This window comes from Neofelis nebulosa, chromosome 3 (genome assembly GCF_028018385.1).
Source record: "Neofelis nebulosa isolate mNeoNeb1 chromosome 3, mNeoNeb1.pri, whole genome shotgun sequence".
NCBI classification, from domain to species: Eukaryota; Metazoa; Chordata; class Mammalia; order Carnivora; family Felidae; genus Neofelis; species Neofelis nebulosa.
In genome coordinates this window covers 106,628,639-106,652,391 of record NC_080784.1, presented here as the reverse complement: position 1 = coordinate 106,652,391, position 23,753 = coordinate 106,628,639, and the positions used below count along the sequence as shown (strand labels likewise).

The following is a 23,753-nucleotide window of genomic DNA, read 5'->3' as shown; positions in this document are numbered from 1 at the left end:
GCATTAATGAAAACTACTGTAATTATAGAGATGGAGAGGATTTTGTTTGTGCTGCTCACTGTTGTCTGTCTCTCCAGTAGAGGGCATAGCGTCTGGCACATAGAAGATGTGCAATAAATAAATATGTAGAACACACTACCTCCCAGAATGGCACACTCTTTGAGCATCTAATTACTTAGTAGGTTCTTCTTTCAACTGAGTGGCACCTTGTCACTTCTACATATTGTTTCTGGTCTTCTACCCTAGGGAACATACAGAGCAATCAGAGACTTATCTTCGAGTGAATCAAGGAATGTGCTCTGGGCTTCTAGTTCACATGGAGCATGGTGCCTAGAACTGAACACACATCTCAATGTGGTTTCACCTCAGAGTAGCTCTACTCATCTGAGAGGTTATTCTGGTAATAGAGTAACTTGAGATCACATTTGCTTTCATCTCACTACAGATTCATGCTGACAAACTCCCTCGGTTCTGTTTTACCGTTGTTTCCAAGGAGCATCTGCATGTTCATTTTTCTGGACACAAGTTCAGGATCATACATTTCTTCTTGTTAAACTCATCCGAGTCAGTCTGAAATATCATGCCAGTTAACATGGGAAGAGATTTTAATTCTGTCAGTGTATTTGTTATTCTACTCAATTTCATGACATCTACTGATTTATAAATAAACCTTACTAGCCATGCAATCGTAGACAAGGTCCTGATTTATTCACTTCAAGCCTATCTCTTCATCTGTGAATGGGGCTGGTAATAAGATTAGGGTTGCTGTGAGGAATAAATGTTCTCAAAACATATAGTGTACTTCTTACAACATTATATGTACTCAGTATACTTAACTCTTATTATTTATTCATATCACTAGTATCAGAGTTGAATTAGGGCAGATACAGGACAGATGCCTGTGTCATACCACTCAAAACCACTCTCCTAGGTTTATATTTATTTATTAATAATGATCTCATATAACCCATTTCTATTATTTGCCCATAAGGACATACTGGAGAATTTTTAAAAATGCAATTCTCAAGTACATAGTCTCTGATATTTCCTAGACTGATTTATTCACTTAACACTTCCCAACCCTCAAAAAAAAAATAGTTTTCCCCATTTTTTCTTAGTGAGCCTTGTAAACAACTTTTATCCAAGACACAGTATGACCCTTATTTTAAAATCTCAAAATACCTAAAAAATGCTCTCTACCTGTTGAGTAAGAGCATATGAAGTGATTTATTGGTACTGGTTAAGATCCATTATATACAGGTAGAAACCCTCAAAATTGTACAGAGAACCATTAAGAATATAGATAAAGACAGTTTTATAGACAAAACAACTGGAAAATAGTTTTAACATACACAACATATAATTATGAAAAAAAAAAGTAGAACACAAATTGTTCTACCAAATAGATTCCAAGGTTATTAAAAGTCTGCTATGCAAACCTTAAGTTGAAAAACATGTTCAAGGGGTGTTACATGGTTTTAAAAAATTAGGTATAATGTAAAAATTGTTTTTTTCCCTCACTGCAAATGGGAGAGCCAAGACAACTTTTTACCCCAAATCTATACATTTTGAAAAATAATTTATATGTCTAGCACAAAGAAAGAAAATTAAGAATGTTTACAGTTCTGTAAACTATGCCTTTCATGAAATGCAAACTGTATCGATTTTAACAGTTAAAAATTGTGCAATCAGAAATAGACTGTTCCCTTTAAAAGGTACCACTGTACCTTCATTGACTTTATACCTGAGCACCAAAGCTGAAGTCCTAAATGTCCTCTTGGAAAAGCTATTTTGAAAATGAGCAAGAAATCAAAACTAGCCTGTTATCATCTGAAGAATTAGGCACCAAGAAGGAGATGATCTCCTTAAAAATGCAACATCAACAACAGAGAAGATTCAATTAATTAAGCAGCTGGCAGATCTCTTTGTGAACACAACAAAGGAAATCCACATAAGATGATCCTCCATAAAGTCCTTTGTCTTCTACCAGGTACTGTCGGAAAACCATTTCTGGCTGCTCTCGCTGCTTTACTATTGTCAACTAGGAAAAATAACAAGGTAGGTGATTTATAAACATTCTCTGAATGTGGCTCAATTATACATGCTTCAATTTCACCCAAATTACATAATGTCCACTGTGTGTAAGGCCTTATAAAATGATGGGACAGTGCTTATTATCTAGAGTGGAGGAAGGCACTGACCCCAAAACCATAAAAACCCAAGACATACAACTGTAAGTTCCAACAATGAAACATGAAAAACCATTATGTGAAAGGCTTCACAGTGGTAGTTAACTATTGCTTGAGCCTTAAAGAATAAGGTAGGATTTCCTTAAGGATGGGGGTGGGGTAGGGTTTAAAGAGCATTCCATAACGGGGTGCCATGTACCATGTGCCAAAGACAGACATGGCTAGATGTGAGTTAACAGTCTTACAGTCAGTGGAAGGTTAGGGACAAACTACCTTAATGAGTCTAAGCTTTTGTAGGGGCTGTGATCCAGTGAAAGTGCTGCAGAACAAAATGAGACAGTGAACTGGTAGCATATAGAATGCATTAGGAGATGAGGGAAGCTAGGTAGGAAGCAGTTGGGAGGTGTCTAGGTGGGAGATGGTCAGGATCTGAATTACAGAGCAGTGATGGTGGAAAGGGAGGAGATCTGAGAGGCACCACCGAGGTGGATCGCACAGGGGACTCTTGTTCCCTGCTTACAGAAATTATCTAGGGCCATGCTGTCCAGTACTGTAGCCACCAGCTATGTGTGATTATTGAACACATGAAACATGGCTAGTCTGAACTGGGTTGTACTATAAATGTAAAATACACGATGGATTTCTAAGACATAGTAGGAAAAAGAAAATGCAAAACTCAGTAACTGCTTATACACGTGGAAATGATATTTTGGATATACTGGATTAATAATATATTATTAAAATGACTTTTTTTTTTTTTTTACATTTTTAACATGGCTTCTAGAAAATTTAGAATCACATCTGCAGCTTGCATTATTTGGACAGTGCTGCTCTAGGGGAAGAAGCGCAGGGGAAAGAAGCCCAGAAGGGGGTAGCTTTGTCATGAACACTTGGAGCCCTTCTATCTAGCTGGTCTCTACTCACTCCTGTTTCAGGAAGTCAGAGATGATGGTCTGATGATCTGATTGAGCTATGAGTGGAGTTAATGGAGCCACACATGCAAAACAATGTCCCCCTGCCTGCTTCCTGTATAATTTGGAGGAGCCATGGTATCCCCTCACTTCCTCTCACCAGGTGAAACCACCAGAAAGGTCTGCAGTTACCAGCTGCAGCAAGGAAGGTATCTGCCATTTTGACTAGGAGGGCCTGACCCTCCCCACTTTTGCTTTAGTTATCAAGCAGGATAATTTTGTCAACACAGTTTGCTTTTTTCCTTTATGTTATTTTGGCCTGGGCCCTAGGCTGATAAGCTTTAAACCACCCTGACCTGATTAAAATATAAAACTGCTGCTGCTGCTGCTGCTGCTGCTGCTGCTACCACACAACTCAGCTAATTCTATGTGGATATGGACACGTGTGATGTCTTGGCTTTCAGGTGTCAGTGCCTGGCACAGGGAGGCAGCACGGGAACAGCTATGTTGGACAGGTGTGCTCCACCCCAACATGGGGGAGCAAAACTAACCTTCGAGGGAAACTTCTCCAAAGGAGTTTAAGACTTGCATCCTGGTGAGCCTGAAGCCAAGCCCCTTTTCTTTTTTACTGGTGGTATCCACTTTTTCCCACATGCCACTAGGATTCTACTATTGGCCGTGATGGGCAACGGCAATGTGTTTGGCCTCAGTGAAACAGCCCAGGCTGAGGCTGGGCAGAATGAGACATTATGAAGGGAAGAATTTGAGGATCCAATTTCTTTAGAATTTAATTTCTCTATGGAAATTAATGGGAAGAAGTTCATACTACATATCTGAGGGGTATTCTCTGTTGCTGCCATTTTCCCATGATGCTCACTGTAAAACCTCCTTTGATGAAGTGTGTTTGGCTATGATCTGAGGTGGGAAATAGAATAGGAAATGAATTTCAGCCTTGGGAGAAACTGAGCTTTAAGTAACAAATATCCTGCTGTACCATTTGAGTCTCTACAAAGTTGAGCCGGCCACCACTCATTCCAGCATGGCACAGAAACTATAGTGGATGGTCTCAGGAAGCAGATTCATGGAAGTATGGCAAACTGTCTTAGCTGTCTTGACATGTTGGTGGTCTTAGATCACACAAAGATGAGGAAAAAAATACTGGGGTGGGTTGGGGAATCCATATTTTATAATCCTTCTCCCTTTACATTTCCAAAGGGAGGGACATAGCTTTGTAGAATAGGAAGAGAATATTAAAATGATTATTGCTGGTGTCCCTCCCAACCTCTTAGGTACCCTCTTCATGGAAGTACTATTTCAAGTGGTCCCAGTTTATATTTTCCAGGTCACAGTACCAGTGGCCTTAAGGAATCATTGTCCTTCAGGGGCACTTGGGTGGCTCAGTCGGTTAAGCGTCTGACTTCGGCTCAGGTCATGATCTCACAGTCCGTGAGTTCGAGCCCCGTGTCGGACTCTGTGCTGACAGCTCAGAGCCTGCAGCCTGCTTCAGATTCTGTGTCTCCCGCTCTCTCTGACCCTCCCCCATTTATGCTCTGTCTCTCTCTGTCTCAAAAATAATCATTAAAAAATTTTTTTTTTAAAATTAAAAAATTTTTAAAAAAGGAATCATTGTCCTTCAAAGCCATTCTCATTTCTCATTGCCTGCCTCATAAGAAATAGATAAATGATGAGAGTGATTAGGGTGGCCCCCAAAGAATGAACTGAATGGGAAGAGAGCCACAAACACAACTAAGGGGAACACCAGCTCTTCTTAAGGGGCAGATAAATGAAAGGAAGCCAAAGAAAAAGTTCAGTGAGAAAGGAGCATCATAAGAATATGATGTTCTAAAAGCTGACAGAAGAGAACATTTGAGAAAACAGGTAGCATTTGATTTTGTAAATGCTGTAAAGGGACTGAGAATCAATTTCTTGGCGGTTTGGCCATTTTCAGATAACTGGAGACATGGGAATAAGGAAATAGAAGCAGTTAACAGATGACTTTTTCAAGAAACATGCAATGCCTGGTACATTGCTAGCATTTGATACAAATTTGTAGAATGAAATAAAAGGAAAGGGAAACAGAATCTTGGAGAAAGAAGATTCAATGAAAGTAGATTTGAACAGCTTATAAACTAGAAAGAAGCCAGTGGGAGGGGAGTTATGTAGAAAACACACGAAGAAGAGAATGGCAAACACTTGGAGCACAGAGAACTTTGAGCAGGGCAGGACTAGAATTTATCAGTGAGACGTTTGATTGAGGTAATATTCCCAGATATACTGTGAGAGAAATCTTTTTTTGCTCCTCCACAAAGTAAGACTATGCAGACAATGATGAGGTCTAAAAGAGTCGATGGTCTGAAAAGCTAATTAGCATAGCCTAGAAGGTAGCAGTGGCTTCTGGATTTGATTTTGTGTTCTTGACCCTTCCAGTCCAGTTTTTGTTCTCCTATTCAACCATGACTCTTTAGAAGAGATTTAAAGATTCTATAAATGTGTTTTTATTTCCTTTATGTAGTCTACTTTCAAATGTCAGAGACAAAGGTATCAATGCTGAGTGCACTGGAGTTAGGCCTTCATCTGCCCTGATCTAGCTCTGAGAGAGTAACCAAGTGAGTGAGCTCCTCTGAGTCTCACTTTACTATCTGTTAGATGGTGTTAGAGGGAGCTGAAAGGCAGCAGGTGAATGAGGTATCTTCTAGCTTCCTTTCAACTCTAACATCTGTAGATCAAATTTGTTACACAGATAATATACCTCTTGAAGAAGCCAAAGAAATCTTATAAGCAACAGATACATTTGCAAGTGGCACATAAAAAATCTGATTTAAGTATTCAAGCCAAAATTATTTAACATGCAACTGCTTTTATCTTATTCACATGTATTCAGAGCTTATCCCAGATTGATTGATTGATTGATTGACTGATTTGATTAAGTAGGCTTCATGCCCAGTAGAGAGCCCAGTGCAGGGCTTGAAATCATGACCCGGAGATAAACACCTGAGCTGAGATCAGGAGTAGGAACCTTAGCCCACTGAGCAATCCAGGTGCCCCCCAGGTATTTTTATAATTAAAGCTAACATGACCTCCCACTATTGGAGCAGGTGGGAGAAAGCAGAGAGACAAGTTTTATCTTTCCTAGACGGAGAGGCTCTTGGGCACATGATCTCTATGTTTAGTCTAGACTCTTCTCTGCAAATGAGGCAGGTTGTGGGGATGTAGCTGCTGCAGCTAGGATAAAGGTATACGGATCATCACTGCTATGTATTCAATACCAGTGCTTTTCAATGTTTGTTTCATGAGACCTTAGGTTTCATTACATGCCTCGAGGGTGTTCAGTGTCATGTGAAGAATGTGTTTAGTTTGAGCCTTCTCTGCCATCTCTAGGTCTTTCCCTAAAACTGAACCCAAGTAGGGGCACCTGGGTGGCTCAGTTGGTTAAGCGTCCGACTTCACCCAGGTCATGACCTCACAGTTCATGGTTTCGAGCCCCACATCAGGCTCTCTGTTGTTAGTGCAGAGCCTGCTTGGGATCCTCTGTGTCTCTCTCTCTCTCTCTTTCTCTGCCCCTCCTGCAAACATTGTCTCCTTCCCACCCCCTCCTCTCTCCCTCAAAAATAAACATTAAAAAAATTTAAAACTGTGTGTGGTGTGAAAATAGTTCTGGAAAGGTTCTGTGCTCACCGAGGCACCCTAGAAGTTATAAAGCTCTTCATTAGTTCAATTTACCTAAGCTCTGCCTAAAGTTGATGTTTGCATGCATGAATATCTTTCACAGTCAAGGATATGACTTAGATTACTATCATATTTATGTTTCAGGGGAAAATGGCCCATAATATTCTGAATGTTGTAAAGGCCTGCGTCTAGGTGAATGTCTTACACTTCTGCAGGGAATAGCACCATAATAAACCACCATCATCTGTACATTTCAAATTCTAGGAGACTTTAATATTGAATCTTCTCAATATTAACTTGAGAAGGAAGATGGGTGAGTAGCTGGGACTTGGTAATAAGGCATAATTTTCCTGAATTATAGATATTTTATATTCTTTTACCCAAACTTGAGGCCTTGAAGGGCTTAGAAGGGCTAGGATAACAAAACTCAGAGATCACAATTCTGAAGTTATAAAAAAATTTAAAAAATGTTCTGAATGATACTTCTGTAATTAAGTAGTTTTAAGCACTGAAGCAGTCATTCCACAGTCTGTTAATGAAATCAGTTGCTATTAAGCCATGAAGATCTGCATGATTACTAAGTTAGTACTTACTAAAATAATCCATGGTTAACCTGTGGTGATATCTATTTTTTTTTATGTTTGTATCTGTTAAGTAGGTAGATTTTTAAGGTCAGTGTGAGTTTTCTATCAAAGATCATGTTATAAAAATATAGGACATGCATTTTAAAAGTCTGTAATGAAATTTAAAAAAAAAAAAAAAACTTGAATAGCCAAATTATGGAAACAGCCCAAATGTCCATTGACTGATGAATGGATAAAGAAGATGTGGTATATATACACGATGGAATATTACTTGATGATCAAAAAGAATGAAATCTTGCCATTTGCAATAACATGGATGGAACTAGAGTGTATTATGCTAAGCGAAATAAGGTAGTCAGAAAAAGAAAAATATGATTTCACTCAGATGTGGCATTTAAGAAACAAAACAGATGAACACAGGGGAAGGGAAGGAAAAAGAAGATAAAAACAGAGAGGAGGCAAACCATAAGAGACTCTTAAATATAGAGAACAAAGTGTTGTGTTGCTGGAGGGGAGGTGGGGGGATGGGCTAAATGGGTGATGGGCATCAAGGAGGGCACTTGTTAGGATGAGCATTGGGTGTTATATGTAAGCAATGAATTACTGGGTTCTATTCCTGAAATCAATATTACACTGTATGTTAACTAACTTGAATATAAATAAATTAATTAAAAAATAATAGTAAAATCTTTTTAAAAATTTGAATAAAGGAAAAAATAAAATCTCATTCTTACCTTCATTGAATATGGCCTCTTTTGTTGGATAATACTCATTATCATTCTGAGTGTTTGAGAGTACGGGTTTCCAATCTCAGGCAGTAATGTCTAAATTTGAGAAAATCAAAGTTTAAGCTTCAGTGTAATTGGTAATGAGATTATTAGAATGTTAAAGTTAAAAAAAAATCCTTCTAGACCATATATTTGATTTTTGACTTAGTCTGTTTACCTAAAAACCAAAAATTGTGAAAAAAATGCACTGAAAATTATTCATTCTTATTGGCATACATTTCCACCAATTTACTCTCCATCATTTGAAAATAAATATTGTCTGAAATTTGACACATGTACATCACTTAAATGACACAACGGGTATATGTTTTATGCAAAGGATATCTTTGGATCATACACCATGACGTTTAATCCCTCTGTAAGATGTCTCTTTCAAGGCTTTGTCACAGGAGAAAAGGATGTACTTTATTCCTTCAGTGGATCAGTTGCAGGACCGTGAATCATGACCATGTTTAGAAAACACCATCCAAATACTACTGTTCCAAGATTAAAACAAACCACCAAATGCTGATTTCTCAAGGGGAATATGCCCCCTGAGATGTTTCTGAAATCTGGCTAATAGTTTATAAAAGATAACTACTGCACATGGCCTTCAGGGGACATGAAGAATCTGAATTTCATTTCTTCCAGTAAGACAGTAAAATTCAGGGCACCTGGGTGGCTCAGTCGGTTAAGTGACTTCGGCTCAGATCATGATCTTGCAACTCGTGAGTTTGAGCCCCGTGTCGGGCTCTGTGCTGACAGCTCAGAGCCTGAAGCCTGCTTCAGATTCTGTCTCCCTCTTTCTCTGACCCTCCCTCGCTCATGTTCTCCCTCTCTCAAAAATAAATGAACATTAAAAAAAATTGTTTTAATAAAATAAATGGGGAAAACTTAAAAAAAATGTAGAACATTTTACCACAAAGACTCAAGCCTCAGGAAAAGATCATGGACGGTAGTTTTCACAGGAATTGTAAAAAAAAGAAAGAAAGAAAAAGGCAGAAAATTCATTATTTATATTTACATTCCATCCCCTATGTGTATTTTTTGACATTAAGGTAGATCTTTTTATGTAACAAACAACATAAGTATACGTCACATACATATTTCGAAGTGCCAACTGTCTCTAAAATCAAAGTGACATTTGCTTTTTCTTTTGTTTTATTTTTTTGAAGAAGGTCGAAGGAGGCACACTGGTATAAGCACAAACCTACTAATCTGCTGCTCTGTGGTAAACAGGCTGGTGATTTCATATGTACATTCAGCAAATTCAGCAAATACGCATTTAACACTTACTCTAACAATACATTGTGACAGATGAGGAGGCTTCCTTAAATTTTATATAAACATTCTTCAGATTCACAGTCCTTTGTCTATTGAACTTGAACTTTTTTATTTTTTAAAAATTGCATTTCTAATCATTCCTTAATTTTAACCACATGCAAAGATCTTACTATTTCTAGGTCTTTAGAAATAGTCTCTTAATGGGATATGGACACCTTTAATTCTTTTAAAATATAAATATATATATGTACACACACACACACACACACACATATATATATACACATGTACACACACACACACACACACATATATATATATGTATTTTTTTTTTTTTTTTTTTTTTTTTTTTTTTGAGAGGGAGAGAGTGAGAGTGTGTGTGGGGGGAGAAGGGCAGAGGGAGAAGTAAAGAGAGAATCTTAAGCAGGCTCCACATCCGGTACGGAACCCAACTCGAGACTCAAGATCACAACAGTGAGATCATGACCTGACCTGAAGTCACGAGTCAGATGCTTAACCAACTAAGCCACCCAGGCGTCCCCAAAATATATTTTTGACATTCATAACAGATATGCAGCTCCCTAAACTGACCACCTACAGAGGTGGAATTTTGATCCTGCTTGTTCCTCCAGGATATTATGTATTTACCTTCATAACAGAAATTGGGGAATTAACTAGACTTAATTCATCTTGCCATCATACAAGTGAGGCCTCAGGGAACAAACTATCTGCTGAGTTCTACATGTGAATTCGTAAGAAATGCACCATGAAGTACAATAAGACAATAACCTTCATAGCAATGGTGCTCATGCAACAATGGTCTACAAATAAGATTTGCAATAAATACTCTCAAACAAATTACAACTGCTGGTTTTTCCTAGGATACTTTAAAAATAAAGTCATTTGTATTCATTTTACAACAAATCCACAATCTCTTTTGTAATGAGTGGAGTATATAACTTATTTAAAACAAAGGGGAATAAAACCTGTTTTTGTGAGATTGTTATTCTGCAACTCATTAATCTGACACAGTTTTAGTCTGTAGCTAAATATGGATGCAAGATTTCTGCTTTCTTTTGAATATTGAGTTCAACACCAGAGAAGAGTACTGAGTGTAAGAACTGAATTCGCTTTCTACCTCTGCTACTTGCTACCTGAAAGAACTTGTCTCCAAAGCTCAATCGATTCATGCACAAAATGTTGATGATGATGTCTGTCTTACTGATTTGTGAAAGAATTAAATGCAATGGTGTATTTAAAGTATTTAGGGCACAGTGACTAACACATAGCAAATGATCTGGAAGTTCTGGCAATCCCTATTTAAAGTCATATATTTTGGTTATTTGATAATACTTTATACAAATAACTTTATACCAGCTCATTGTTATTCATTAAAACATGAAATTCTCTTTCTTATAAAGAACTGCATGCCATTATCGTTTCCTCTACTTTGTATTATATGGTTGCACATGAGCACAAAACATTCAAGAGTTTGTGTGTTACCACAAAAATAATGAAAAAAAAAATACTCACCATATCCGTGTTGACATGTGCAAAAGATGGCACATTAAATATTCCTTGGATCAGTTCTGGTAGGCTACTAACTCCTAACCATAAGAACATGTTTAGACCATTAGCCAATAAGAATATCCCTTCTTCTGAAAGACGGGCCTCAGAGCAACGAATAGCAGCAGGTAGTGTAGTACTCTTGATATCTAACGTGTGCTGTGCAGGCAAAGGCAAGAGAGTTAGTAAGTGTGTTCTCCTTCCCTTCCTTTCTTCCCCTCTCCCCCTTTTCCTTTCACCTCCCTCCTCCCTTCTTTCCATCCAGGGCATATTTAAGAAATGCCCACCATGTGCCAGGCATTATTCTAGCTATTAGACAGTCACTGTTTAAGCTGCCTTGAACAGTTAATAATTTTTTTTGGGAAGAAATAAGAAGCAACAAATAAGAGAAGTAAAATACATCGAATTTTAAGTGGTTTTAATAAAAGTGCTGTGAAAAAAAGAAGCAGGAAAGTGGGATAGGGCATGTCAGTGCTAGTGCTGGTGGTTACAATTTTAAATAGGGTAATCCAAGAAGGCTTGTTGGGAAGGTAACTTTTTTGAGTAGACCTAAAGAGGTGAGAGAAGGAGCCATAGGGATAACTGAGGAAGAGCATTCCAGATGGAGGGGACAGGTGGTGCAAAGATCCAAAGCAAGAGTCTGTCTCCGATGTTTCAGGATCAAAAGATGAGGTCAGATAGAAAGGAGGGGAAGGTAGTATAGATGACACTTGGCAAAGGCAGTAGGAGATTTGGTGTTTACTGAAATGGGAAATCCAGAGTGTTCTGAGTAGTGGAGGGATGGCCAGTTATTTTAAGAGAATCACTCTAACTTTTACGCCAAACACAGACTGAAGAAGCAAAGGTGCACACATGAAGGCTTGTTAGGAGAGTACTGCAGCAGTCCATGGGAGAGATGATTGTGCTTGAACCTGGGTATGACAGACGAGGTGGAGAGAAAGTGGTCAGAATCTGAATATTCTTGGAAAGGAGAACTGACATGTTTGCTGGTAAATGAGATGTGATGGATGCAGGAATGAAAGCAGTCAAGAGTGACCGCAAGTTTTGGCCTAAAGAATTGGCATGAGAGAGTAGTGGTAAATGGGGATGGAGAAGACTGCCGGAGAGCAGGCTTGGAGAGGCAATCAGGGCTTGGTTTAAGGTGCCCATTGCACACCCAGAGAGAGATGCTCAATAGGCTGCAGGATAGACACATCTAGAGTTCAGGACCCATATGGTATGGATGGACATATAAACATGGGTATCATTAGTATATAAACAGCATTGAAAGGTCAGATGAGGCCTACACGGGATTGAGTGTAGATAGACAAGAGAAGCTTCCCAAGGACTGAACCCCAGGGTAGCCTGACAGAAAGAAGAGGACAAGCTAGCAAAGGCAGAAAGGAGAAGTGGCCGGGTAAGCAGAGAAGCTAGGTGAAGAAAGTGTTTCTGGAGGGAGAAATAAACTGTGTCAGATGCTGCTGACAATAAGAAGAGAGAAGGACTGGGGTGCCTGGGTGGCGCAGTCGGTTAAGCGTCCGACTTCAGCCAGGTCACGATCTCGCGGTCTGTGAGTTCGAGCCCCGCGTCAGGCTCTGGGCTGATGGCTCGGAGCCTGGAGCCTGTTTCCGATTCTGTGTCTCCCTCTCTCTCTGCCCCTCCCCTGCTCATGCTCTGTCTCAAAAAAAAAAAAAAAAAAAAAGAAGAGAGAAGGACTGAGAACCGCCCTTTGGATTTAGCAACATGTCAGCCACTGGTGACCTTGGTAAGAGGATTTTAGTGGAGTGGTGATGTTCTTATCCCTCAGAGTTCTAGTTTCTCTGGCATACAGATTGTTGCCAATCCAACTTTATCTGAAAATCAATCATTTTGTAATAATTTATACCTAACATTCATATTGATTGAAAGAATTATAGCTTTCAATTCCCAACCTAATTTAAGTCTTTCTGATACTGACTGCATTGTTACTGAGAGCCTGAATATGAGTTTCAATATAAGAATTTGAAATAAGCCATCAGTCTTCCTCTCTTTTATCTCTCAATTATAAGTTGAACTTGTTAGGTCTCAAGGGGGAAGGGCTTAGTCTAGATTACAGGGGCATTCAAGACATTAACGACTGACTTCAAATAAGTAGAATACATTGCAAAGTAAATTCTCTGAGGGCAAGTGAAGTTGGTCCCTTATACAATGCAGGTGCCCTCAAATATATGCTGATTTGTAAATCCTTAATTGTATTTGGTCAAGGCTAATCACAGCCATTCTAATGAAATGTTGTGACTCTTAGACATTCATACATTGTATAGAAACAAATACATGTGTGCACATGAGATCCCATACACAGATACAGATCAGTTGCCTTTAATGCTGTAAGGTAGATTTCTTGAACAATTGAAGCTTGGCTTGCTCCAACTTGTTACTGACTTTTCAATCTGCCAATGTGGGAATGAGGAAAAGAAAACCAATCATCTGAGCAATTCACTGAAGTAGGAACACCTCAAATCCCCCACCATCACCATCACCATCACCATACTGAGCACATGTTGACGCATGTACACCACTTGCTCAAAGAGCCCACATACACATTCTGAAGGCATTTATGACTTTAAACTTCTTCTTAAGAAAATATTCCAGACATAACATATGGAAAGGACAAAATACGATTCCCTTCCAGACTCCTCTAGGAAATGCACCACCACAGTGTACTTACGATTGGCAAAAGCTGTGGGTAGAAGAAAAGCTGAGAGTCGGCCACATCCATGGTCATGACCAGCTGCCTCTGGTATGCCCGCTCATCTGTTGAGATCTCTGGTCTGCTAAGCAGCACACAGTTTTTTAACAAACAGTTCATGTACACTGGTAATACTTTCATGGAATCTGGTAAAATAAGCTGAAAAAGAAAGTCATTTGTTTCATGTGCTTGACCTTTATGAGAAAGAACCCCTGAGCTTTTATCCTTAAGATGGAAACATCAATTGTTTTTGAGGTGATTTTGAGGATTAAATGATAGATCATACAAAGCACCTGGACCATATAAACTGGCACACAGTAGGTACTCACAGAACGGCACTTAGTTTTATCTAGCACTTTGGCAGCTTGGCATGGTGGCTGTCAGCACACTCTGCCTAGAATACAATCTCAACTCTGCCTTTTACCAGATGTGTGACCCTGGGCAAATCATTCTCTTTTCCTAGGTTTTCTCATCTAAAAATGGAATAGCCATGATCAACAGCATGATCATGGGATTAAATGATTATTAATTTGTGAAGCACATGTAATGGTACTTAGCATATAGTAAGTATCACACACGTTTATTAGATAAAGTTAAATAAATGATTCCTAATCAATTTTACCACCTTCTACCTCTTCAGTTCAAAAACAGTGTTTTTTTCGACTGCCTGTGAGATATCTCTTCCTTTATGCTCTTCATGCATCTTAAACTCACACAGTTAGTCATAAACTCATCAAACACTTATTGAATGCCACTGTGTCACGTGTTCTATAGAGCAAAGTGTCAGTGATATTCAGAGGAACGAGGGATAGTCTACATGACAAGATGCCTGAAGTCAAATAAAGATGACAGACATATAAATAGATAAAACCTAACAAGAAGATTGCAATACTACAGATACAAACTAAAACAGGAAATGCTTCCTGGATTTAGGTATGTCACTACTGAATGGTAACAAGCAAAATCAAACTCCCACAATTCCACAAACATGTTCTTCCTCTTACGTTTCCTATTTGAGATACTTAACTACCAGATGAACCCTAATTTCATTTTTTCTTTACCTTCAATTAGTAAATGAATTATTTTAATTTTGTCTTTATAATCCACCTGTACCCTCCTCTCCATCCCCACTTTAGCTTATGTGACCTCATTCTACTTCAAAATACGTATTGTAATATGATGCTGCAAATAACAACACAATGCAGCACTTGTAGAAACATAACTTGGGTAAAAAAATTACAAATAATCTGTCTGTGTTGTTTAACCTTCTCTCAACTCAATTTTATAAAAATAGGTAAGAATCAAGATTGATCTGAGTGTCACTTCCTTCTATTTAACAGTAGGTCAATGGAAAGGATATACTCAAAAGAAAAGGAATACATAGGGAGATAATGACAATTTACAAATAGAAACATCTGGTCTATAAATTCACCATTTATTTTTTAGTGTTCTATCTTAATGATGAAAAAGAATATACACTTATCAGAATCCACCCTGAAAAGAAAATTTCCTTTGGGGCTCTGTTAGGATTTACTCCTCAACTTAAACCTTTACATCCTAAGTTTCTTCTCATGATCTACTAAGTAAGGAATGTGTAAGACAGTTTTCCAAATGGTTTAGTAAAACATTTCAGGACAATTTTACTTTGCAGTTTGTTCCTCCTCTTCTAATCTCTTCAGAGAATCAAAGACAGTTAAATGCATGTTTCCCCATACTCTTCTTCTAATTTTTTTTTCTCTAGCATAAAAGATTTTTATGTGACAACGCTTGCTACCACTTTTTCAACCAAGGAAAGATATGATCAAATATGTAGGAACCAGATCATAATCATATCCCAGAGCCATCCAGCCTTACATATTATGGATTAAGAATATTCTTAGAAAAACACATGGTTTTTCAAATATAATCTTGTAATTTCACTGGTTGCTTCTCATTAATCAGGCCATATTAAGACAGTTTAGAAATCTGTTGACCTAAATGCCACCGAGGGATGAGCCTGGCTCATGATGACCCTACAGGACTAAAAGTGTGATCAGAGGAGCCTGGATGAGAAGGGGTAGAAAGAAGAAAACTGAGGAGGTAAATAAGGAGGAAAATTGATATAGAAGAATGGAATTAGGGTGAAAGAAAACAAGGAGATAGCGGGGAAGAAAATGTGGCAACAGATGGACACTATTCTTGGGGAGAAAAGGTACAGGTGAGGAAGGAGTAAAAACGAGGAGTGCCTGGGTGGATCAGTTGGTTGAACGTCTGACTCTTGATTTTGGCTCAAGTCATGATCTCACAGTTTGTGAATTCGAGCCCCACATGGGGCTCTGAGCTGAGAGGTCAGAGCCTGCTTGGGATTCATTCTCTCTCCCTCATTCTCTCTCTGCCCCACCCCCACACTCTCTCTCTCAAAATAAACAAATAAACTTAAAAAAAAATTCACATAAGTCCAGTTTGCTTGAATTTGGAGAATTCTTCTGTAGTTTTGAAATGACAGAAGTAGTAGTGAATTAAAAAAAAACTATTACATTGCAGTTAAGTCCATTTGACTTTCCTTTTGAAGTCACTGTACTCCCATATGATGTAACATACTTAAGTTCAGAACAGTGAGTTATTAGATTTAAGAATCTACCTTGCTTATGTAAGCTTAACAAATTGCTTTAATGTTGTTTGTAGTTATAGGTGTTAAACCAGCATCTATAATATGACCTCCAGAGTAGGGGCCTCCTTAAACTTTGCACACTAAGTGCCTCTCTTGCCTCAAGCTAGTCCTGGCCCTGGAGATTCAGTAAAAGCAGATCTTCTGAGATCCAGTGTCATATAATCCAAGTATCCAGATCCCTAATAGTCCTGCTTGGATCAAAGAAACTTTGGACTCTACAGTAAAGGAGTGGAATTCCTTAGGAATTTCTCCCCAGATATTATTTCTTACAAAGGAACTCTGGAAGGGCAGCACATTTGAAGTTACATTCTCTGAAGAGAACCCCAAGTCCAGCCATTTCATGTATTTAAAATAATGCTATATTTTAATATACTATTGTTACTAAGTTTTATAAGCCCTGCATTTTCCCCACTCCAAGCTGGATAATCATATCTAAATTATGTCATTTCTTAAAGCACATCATTGGTTGAAATGTACCTTTTACATGTGCTCATGGAGAAAGTAAAATCTCATCATAAGAAAAATAATCTCTATCAACTTTTTCAGAGAAAATTTGGCATCATAATATTTTTCCTGCAGAAATAACTAAACTGCATGAACAGATGATCTAGTAGTAGAGACAAAGCTTTTAACTTTTAAATCAGAAGGAACGGGCAGATTTCATTTCTTTTCTTAAATAGGCAACAGATTTGTTTTTAACTTAAGGTCTTTGAATCCAATTGCTTTAACGTTAGCAAATAAACTTTCTGAGGACACTAACTGTACCTGTTCTCCTTCAACTAATCCTTCTGAAGCGTGAGACACTCCAGAGACAGACTAATGTTTCCAGAGCCATAAAACAAATAGTAAAACCGGGGGTGTAAAGTGCTCATGATTGGACTGTATCCAGGTACATCTGGTGGGCTCTGTATAAATTGAACAAGCACACTGTGAAATAGTACTGGTATTGAAGTTTAGTTACTAAAGTTCCAAATCTCCTGGATAATAAACAAGATCAGCACTCACATATAGATTCAAGAGTTGCTTATGCGACTGTCAACACCAGGAGACAGAAGAAGAGATGGCTAATTTAATCACTCAGAACAGCACAGAATTTTTGTGAAAGGTCCAAGATAAAACTGTGTTTTATTTTCCTTCTTTACCAAGATTATGAAAGTTGGCCCCCAATTTTATCTACATGATCTCTGTTGCTAAGGGCTTACTTTTGAGTGGGGTTTCAGATGTCCTCTCAGCACCCACTTTTGACAATGAGCTAACCAGAAGGTTTCCCCATCTGTTGCTCCCTGTCTTCTCTTTCAATCCAAATTCTATATTCGGATATTCAACATAAAATTATGAAAAGTGGCATCTAGCTTTGACTGACATAGGGAAAAATGTGAATAAGAGAACAGATGCAAAAATAAATGGGAACATGAGGTTCTGCTTTTTCTTTTACAGGAAAGAGTCTAAATGAGATTTATGTAAAGGATCTTCTAAAATTTTCATATTAGTAGATGGTACCCAGAGACATTTCCTTTAAAACTCTTCATACCTATTATTAACCTTTAAATATAAAAAATTCTAATATTTATAACTTATATTCATGTTTATAAAATATAAAGAGGTCCTTCCTGCCATTTGCTCATGTCAACTATGATTGTTAATATGCCAAAATATATTTATGCATACACATTTCTCAACTAAATATCCCTCTTTATAAGCAAAAGAGAATCCCATTTATATTATGACATTTCTTACATATAACATTCTGTTATTTATATATAATGTAGTGACTGTCAACCCAAAATGCACACATATTTTTTGGTTCATGCATCTTGTAAAGCCACTGAGTTTTTTAATGTTGGCTATGAAAAGACGATAGCCTCTCCAAATAGCAGACTCAGTCTTCTTAGTTGTACAGTTTACTACGTATAGCATCCAAGTGCCTGGAACAGCATAAGCCTTCGGAAGCTAAATGCTGAAAGAACACCTAATCACTTGTAACGCTTTAGAATCTAAGTACAACAGGTGGCTTACCTGGCTTGCTGCAGATGGACTTGCACAATTCTTCCGGTAACATGCCAACATGTGGGCAGTCTGATTAACCAGAATTTCCCGGATGACCTTCAAGGGCTGGTATAGAACTGCTTTGAATGCTAGTTGCATAAAACAATGAAAAGAGCATGAAAGCTCTGGCTCAGAAATCAGTCCTTTCAAATGGTAATAATAATAACAATAAAAAAAATGCTCTTATCTTCAGACCATCCAGCAAGGAATAACAGTGTTTAAAAGGTTAAAGTCATCTGCTAATGTTCTCCATTTTACTAAGTATGACAACATACCCAATGGAGAACAACGGCCAACCTCTAACAGAAGGTAGGTCACTAGTTCAGACTTTTTCCACAGAATATTATAAACAGAACTCTACACACGGAGAAAAGAAAGACCAACGTGCCATCTTCTGATGTCCTGAATTCCTACGGACTGGACTGCTGTTTCTTCTAAACCTTGGTGTAGAATCTCAAACAGAGGTTATGAAGGGGAGAAGGAACCAAAGAGGGGCCAACTCAGACCCATGGAATTTCATAATTATCATGGTGTGGATAAGCAAGTTCAGCCTAACATTAGGGACAGTCTCCTTCCATTAGCCCCAGGTGCCAGAGGGCATACTCATATACCATAATAAGAGTCTAAGTATCACCTTCCTAAATTTCAACTCAGAATGCCCCCATGCCCCCAAGAAGGAAACTTTGAATAGAACTGTATAGTGTGGGCCTGACGGAGATCTCTCATTATTAATCTGGAATTGGAGATGCTGAGTATTCTCCTTAACACTCTGTTTTTATAAATTCTGGATTTGCCCACCGAAAGGCTGTGCTTCCACAATAGTTGTCAGTTACTAATTCAATTAACCAACAAGTCTGACTGAATTCTTAGGCAAGATACACAGCAGCACAGGATTAGTGGAGTGTTACCTGACTTGGCAAAGAAGTTGATAAGGGCATCTGTCTCACAGCTCTTATAGAGATCAGCCAACTGGGAGCTGCAGTTCAAGCCAAGATTGTGAATCCGCAGTCTTCTCTGACCTCCGACGGTTGTGTAAAGCACAGCACACTGCAGAGGCGACATCAAGGACACATGCTTTTATGCTCAGCCATGTCCACCCACGCTAGTCTGATCTTACATTTACAGAGCACTATATATGGGTCAAAGACCTCTAAACCCCTCCACAGACTTTTTTTTGTATATTGTTGCTAATGACTGAATAACAACAAATAAGGGAGGAATAATGACAATTCATACATTGAGCGTCTATGTAGCATTTCACTGGTTTAAACTTAAATTTTAACTGGGCTTTCACGCATATGTAACTCTGGGCTTTCACGCATATGTAACTCTGGGCTTTCACGCATATTAGTGTACTTTCACATATCTCAGATTTTATTACCAGGGGTTCAGGTCCAAAAATAATACTTTTCATGTTCAAAAACAAACATCTAACTTTGATGATGTACTTAAGTCTTATGCTGATGACATATATATTTCAAGAATGCAAACAAGTATCCACTTCTTCAAATGTCTGTGATCAAAAATAAATATTAGAGTTCTTCCTCAACTTAATGACAAACCTCTTTATTATTTAAGGGTGATGACAGTATCTGAAAACTATAACCATTCAATATAATTGTTCTTAATTCAAAATCTCCATGGCTTCGACTTAATTTTATTTACTACAGAACCAAATTCTATTTATAGCTGCATATAACATAATAATGTACTTAACATGGTGTCTAACATTTGGTAGGAATGCAACAAATGAATGAATGGGTTCTAAAGCCTTAAAGAATTGAACTCTGCTGGCAGTCAGTTTGCTAATGCTTACAATACTGACCACAGTTTGCTGGGCTCTCATGTGAGGACTTACAATTATTACTTCATACAAGCAGCACATATAAATCAGGCTCTGGAGAATACACAATGGAGTGCTATAATCTAATGACTTTTGTCTTTGGAGAAATAGAGTTCAACTTCTTTACAGAAAGACTGACATAGTTGATGGTATTTTAGTCTGCCCAGTGATCGCTGTAACAAACTAAAACACAAAAGATGGGAATAAGCTTTAAATCACCTGGATTAAGGCTCCACTGTCTTCACCAAGTTTGTCATCATGCTTGAACTCCACAGTCACTGCCTTATCACAATCAATGGCTGCCATTTCTACATCAGTGGTGTTGTTCATAAAAATTCCACCAAAGAAATCAGTGGCTCTGAAACCTAATGATGAGGAAAAAGGGAATTTTTCTTCTATTTAATTTATTGTTATTTTCTCTGTTGGCCTGTTATTAATTTGAATAGGAAACAATTACCAATGGAGACCTGAAAAACAGTATAATTGAAAATTACCTGTGCTGGTACGAACCCTCATAATAGCATCGAATCCTATTTTCTTTTCAATATCATTTCTGAGGTCATTCAAAAATTGTTGGCTATCCATATGCATCTAAAAAATAAAGTAGCATCAATCCCCACCAGATGGCAGCAAAACATTTAAAATAACAATCCTTATTTTTTAAAATCTTGATTAAAACTCTTATCCAGAAGTCTTAAAAAGGATTCTTAAAACTTTTTCAATTTTATTTCATTTGCAATCTTTGGCCTTAACAAATTCCTTAATTAGTTTACCGTATAAATCTGTAACTAGGTGATTAAAAATAATTTTATTGATGATAAATAAAAACAGATGATGATTAACATTTATCATTTATGTTGGGGAAACACTTATTCTCACTCCATGTTTCCATGTATAGGTACGTAAGTTAGAGACATTCCCCTGGCCCCTTCCTCTCAGGTGAGGACAGGTGATTTATCTGATTAGTAAGTTTGAGTAAAGGAACTGGGTGGACATAGCTCAGTCTACTCTGTATCTTCTTTCTGAGGAGGCAGCCTGCCTGCAGGAGGCACACATTTATTACCTTCCAATTTGCTAAGTTTTGAAGGTACAGTTGTCCACAGGAGAAGCTTGTAATATGCCCACCTTGTGCCTGGGTATACAGGTTTGTCACATTGAAAGGTAAAGCATTAGCAAGCCCACTTGCCCTCAGACATATGTCTGTACAGGGCTGACATTTTTCCTATCTCATGACTTTCTCAATCCAGGGTTGGAAGAGAGAGGTATAATGAACTGACCCCAAAACTGTAACAATTTAAAACAAATACACAGTCACTTTTAAAAACAATTATCTCAGGGGCGCCTGGGTGGCTCAGTCAGTTGAGTGACCGACTTCAGCTCAGGTCATGATCTCACAGTCCGTGAGCTCAAGCCCCACATCGGGATTTGTGCTGACAGCTCGGAGCCTGGAGCCTGTTTCTGTTTCTGTGTCTCCCTCTCTCTCTGCCCCTCCCCCATTCACGCTCTCTCTCTCTCTCTCTCTCTCTCTCTCTGCCTTTCAAAAATGAATGCTAAAAAAAAATTAAAAACAATTATCTTAAATATATTTAAAACACTAAACTTTTTATATAGAATATATGTTTCCTCATCATTGAAGCTTACGCTGAAATTCACCTCTGAGACTAAATGAGCTCAATCTGTTCCCAAACACTTAGGGAGTAAGAAAGCAATTGCCTAATCACATATACATGGTCTCCACTGGCTCTAGATTTACATTTGTCATTTACCCACAAGGGGGCACAGCGTTCTTATGATTTAAGCACCAAAAGTTAAATGGCAGTACAAAAACCTGAGGTGAACACGTTGCTGGCTTTTACCTGGAAATTGTTGTATTTGTAAAGGGTTCCTCCAGTGAGGTGAGGCACGAGACCCAAAGAGGCTACATCCACATACTGACTGGGAAAGAGGAAGAGGGTCACACAGCAGCCGTGAGCCACACAGTCCTTGGCCAGTGCGTCGTAGACATTTGTTTGGGGCTGGAAAAGTATCTGAAGAAAAAGATGCACAAAGGGAAAAAGAAAACCACAAAATGTTTTTGGTTTCAATTTTTTATTTCTGTTGAATTCTTTTAAAATGAAAGAAAATTTTTTTCCAGTCAAGTGAACTGGGCTGAAGGAATGAATTAACAGTAATCATCAGTGCAGCAGCCATTTATTGAGCACCCAGTGTGTGCCCGGCTCATGTTGTGTGAAGTGTGTGTGTGTGTGTGTGTGTGTGTGTGTGTGTGCGCGCGCGCGCACGTGCGTGCAATTTTATTTGATCCTCCGACAATGCTAATGAAACAGACATTGCTGTCTTACCTTTACAGACCTAGATGAAACAACCTGTCTGGTGTTATGTGGCCAGTAGCTGGATGCCTATATCCTGGTCTTATCCTTCCCACTGATTTGTCTACCCCCCACCCCATGGTGATTCTGTCAGAGGGTTTGAGCAAAGCACACTGTGAGCGTCAGGCACCTCTATTTCCTGTCTCAGGAGTGCTATTATATGGTCCCAGCTACATTCTCCTTCTACCTTTATCTTCTTCCTGCATTTCCCCCCATTTCTCCCATTTGTATCATCCCAGTCTCATACACAGTTTATACATGAAAAGTTTGAGGCCTTATTTTAAGTTTATTTCAGACATTGGTTTCTCTAGGAATATAAAATTTCTTAAATTATTTGCAATTCAAAATATTCTCGTTAATATACAATGTCCCAGATTTATACATTACATTTAGCTTCTCTCCCTTTCTTACTCAAAGGACACATTCCCTCTTTCTTTACTCCCCTTTACAAACTGACATATGGATACTTCAAAGAGCTATTGTTTACAAATACCTTCTCTTTGTCCGTATTAATCAGTTTTTTGTCATCTCTGTTTTTGAGCTTCCCTGGTGCCTCTGCAGTGGGTAAGGAGGAATGGAAGATGAACAGCTTCCCAGGACAATCTGCTGCCTAAAAGAAAAAAAAATTACAGAAAATGTTTTGGGTGGGAAAGTTCTACTTTAAGGGACTCAGAAAATAAATTAAAATACAGGTATTTTCTATGAGCCAAGCACTATACATATCTCATTTAATCCTCTCAGTAACCGTTGTGTCCTTAGGCAGGTACTATTCTCTCCATTTTATAGACTAGGAAACTGAGGCTTAGATAGGGACTTGCCTAAAGTCACATAAGTTGTAAATGAAACAGCCAATATTTGATTGTAGGTCCATACACATGATGCTTTGATAAACTAAAAAGGATGTACTACAGGGAAAATACTTTCTTGTTTAGCCTAGACTTTCAGGGTCAAGTGAATCCCATGATGCAAAAGTAAAAGAATTCCTAGGATGATGATGCAACAGAAGCTCCTCTTTGAAACCTTGAGTAAACATAGATTAAACCTAAAGTGGTATTTCAAGGAAGAATGCACATGAACGTAGCAACAGTAGATATAAGGAACCAGCTATCAGACAAAATGACAAAAGGGAAAATACGTGATCAAGATTATGTATCTGTAGTCCCTGGGAAGCAAC

The 23,753-nt window shown here is 38.3% G+C and overlaps 1 protein-coding gene across 5 annotated transcripts in view; it reads right to left on the bottom strand.

Annotated features, from left to right (window-relative positions):
• Positions 1 to 1,208: 1,208 nt before the first annotated feature.
• SEC24D (SEC24 homolog D, COPII coat complex component) overlaps positions 1,209 to 23,753 on the bottom strand; it is a 108,205-nt gene continuing 85,660 nt past the window's right edge. For all 5 annotated transcript variants that reach the window (XM_058721515.1, XM_058721513.1, XM_058721517.1 and 2 more), the window contains exons 14-23: positions 23,073 to 23,189; positions 22,070 to 22,240; positions 20,708 to 20,804; positions 20,433 to 20,578; positions 19,279 to 19,417; positions 18,341 to 18,459; positions 13,654 to 13,833; positions 10,935 to 11,126; positions 8,085 to 8,174; positions 1,209 to 2,041 (exon numbers count right to left, since the gene is read on the bottom strand). In XM_058721515.1, the coding sequence (XP_058577498.1) occupies positions 1,901 to 2,041; positions 8,085 to 8,174; positions 10,935 to 11,126; positions 13,654 to 13,833; positions 18,341 to 18,459; positions 19,279 to 19,417; positions 20,433 to 20,578; positions 20,708 to 20,804; positions 22,070 to 22,240; positions 23,073 to 23,189 (1,392 nt within the window). In that variant the 3' untranslated portion in view covers positions 1,209 to 1,900. The remainder of the gene's footprint in view (positions 2,042 to 8,084; positions 8,175 to 10,934; positions 11,127 to 13,653; positions 13,834 to 18,340; positions 18,460 to 19,278; positions 19,418 to 20,432; positions 20,579 to 20,707; positions 20,805 to 22,069; positions 22,241 to 23,072; positions 23,190 to 23,753) is intronic.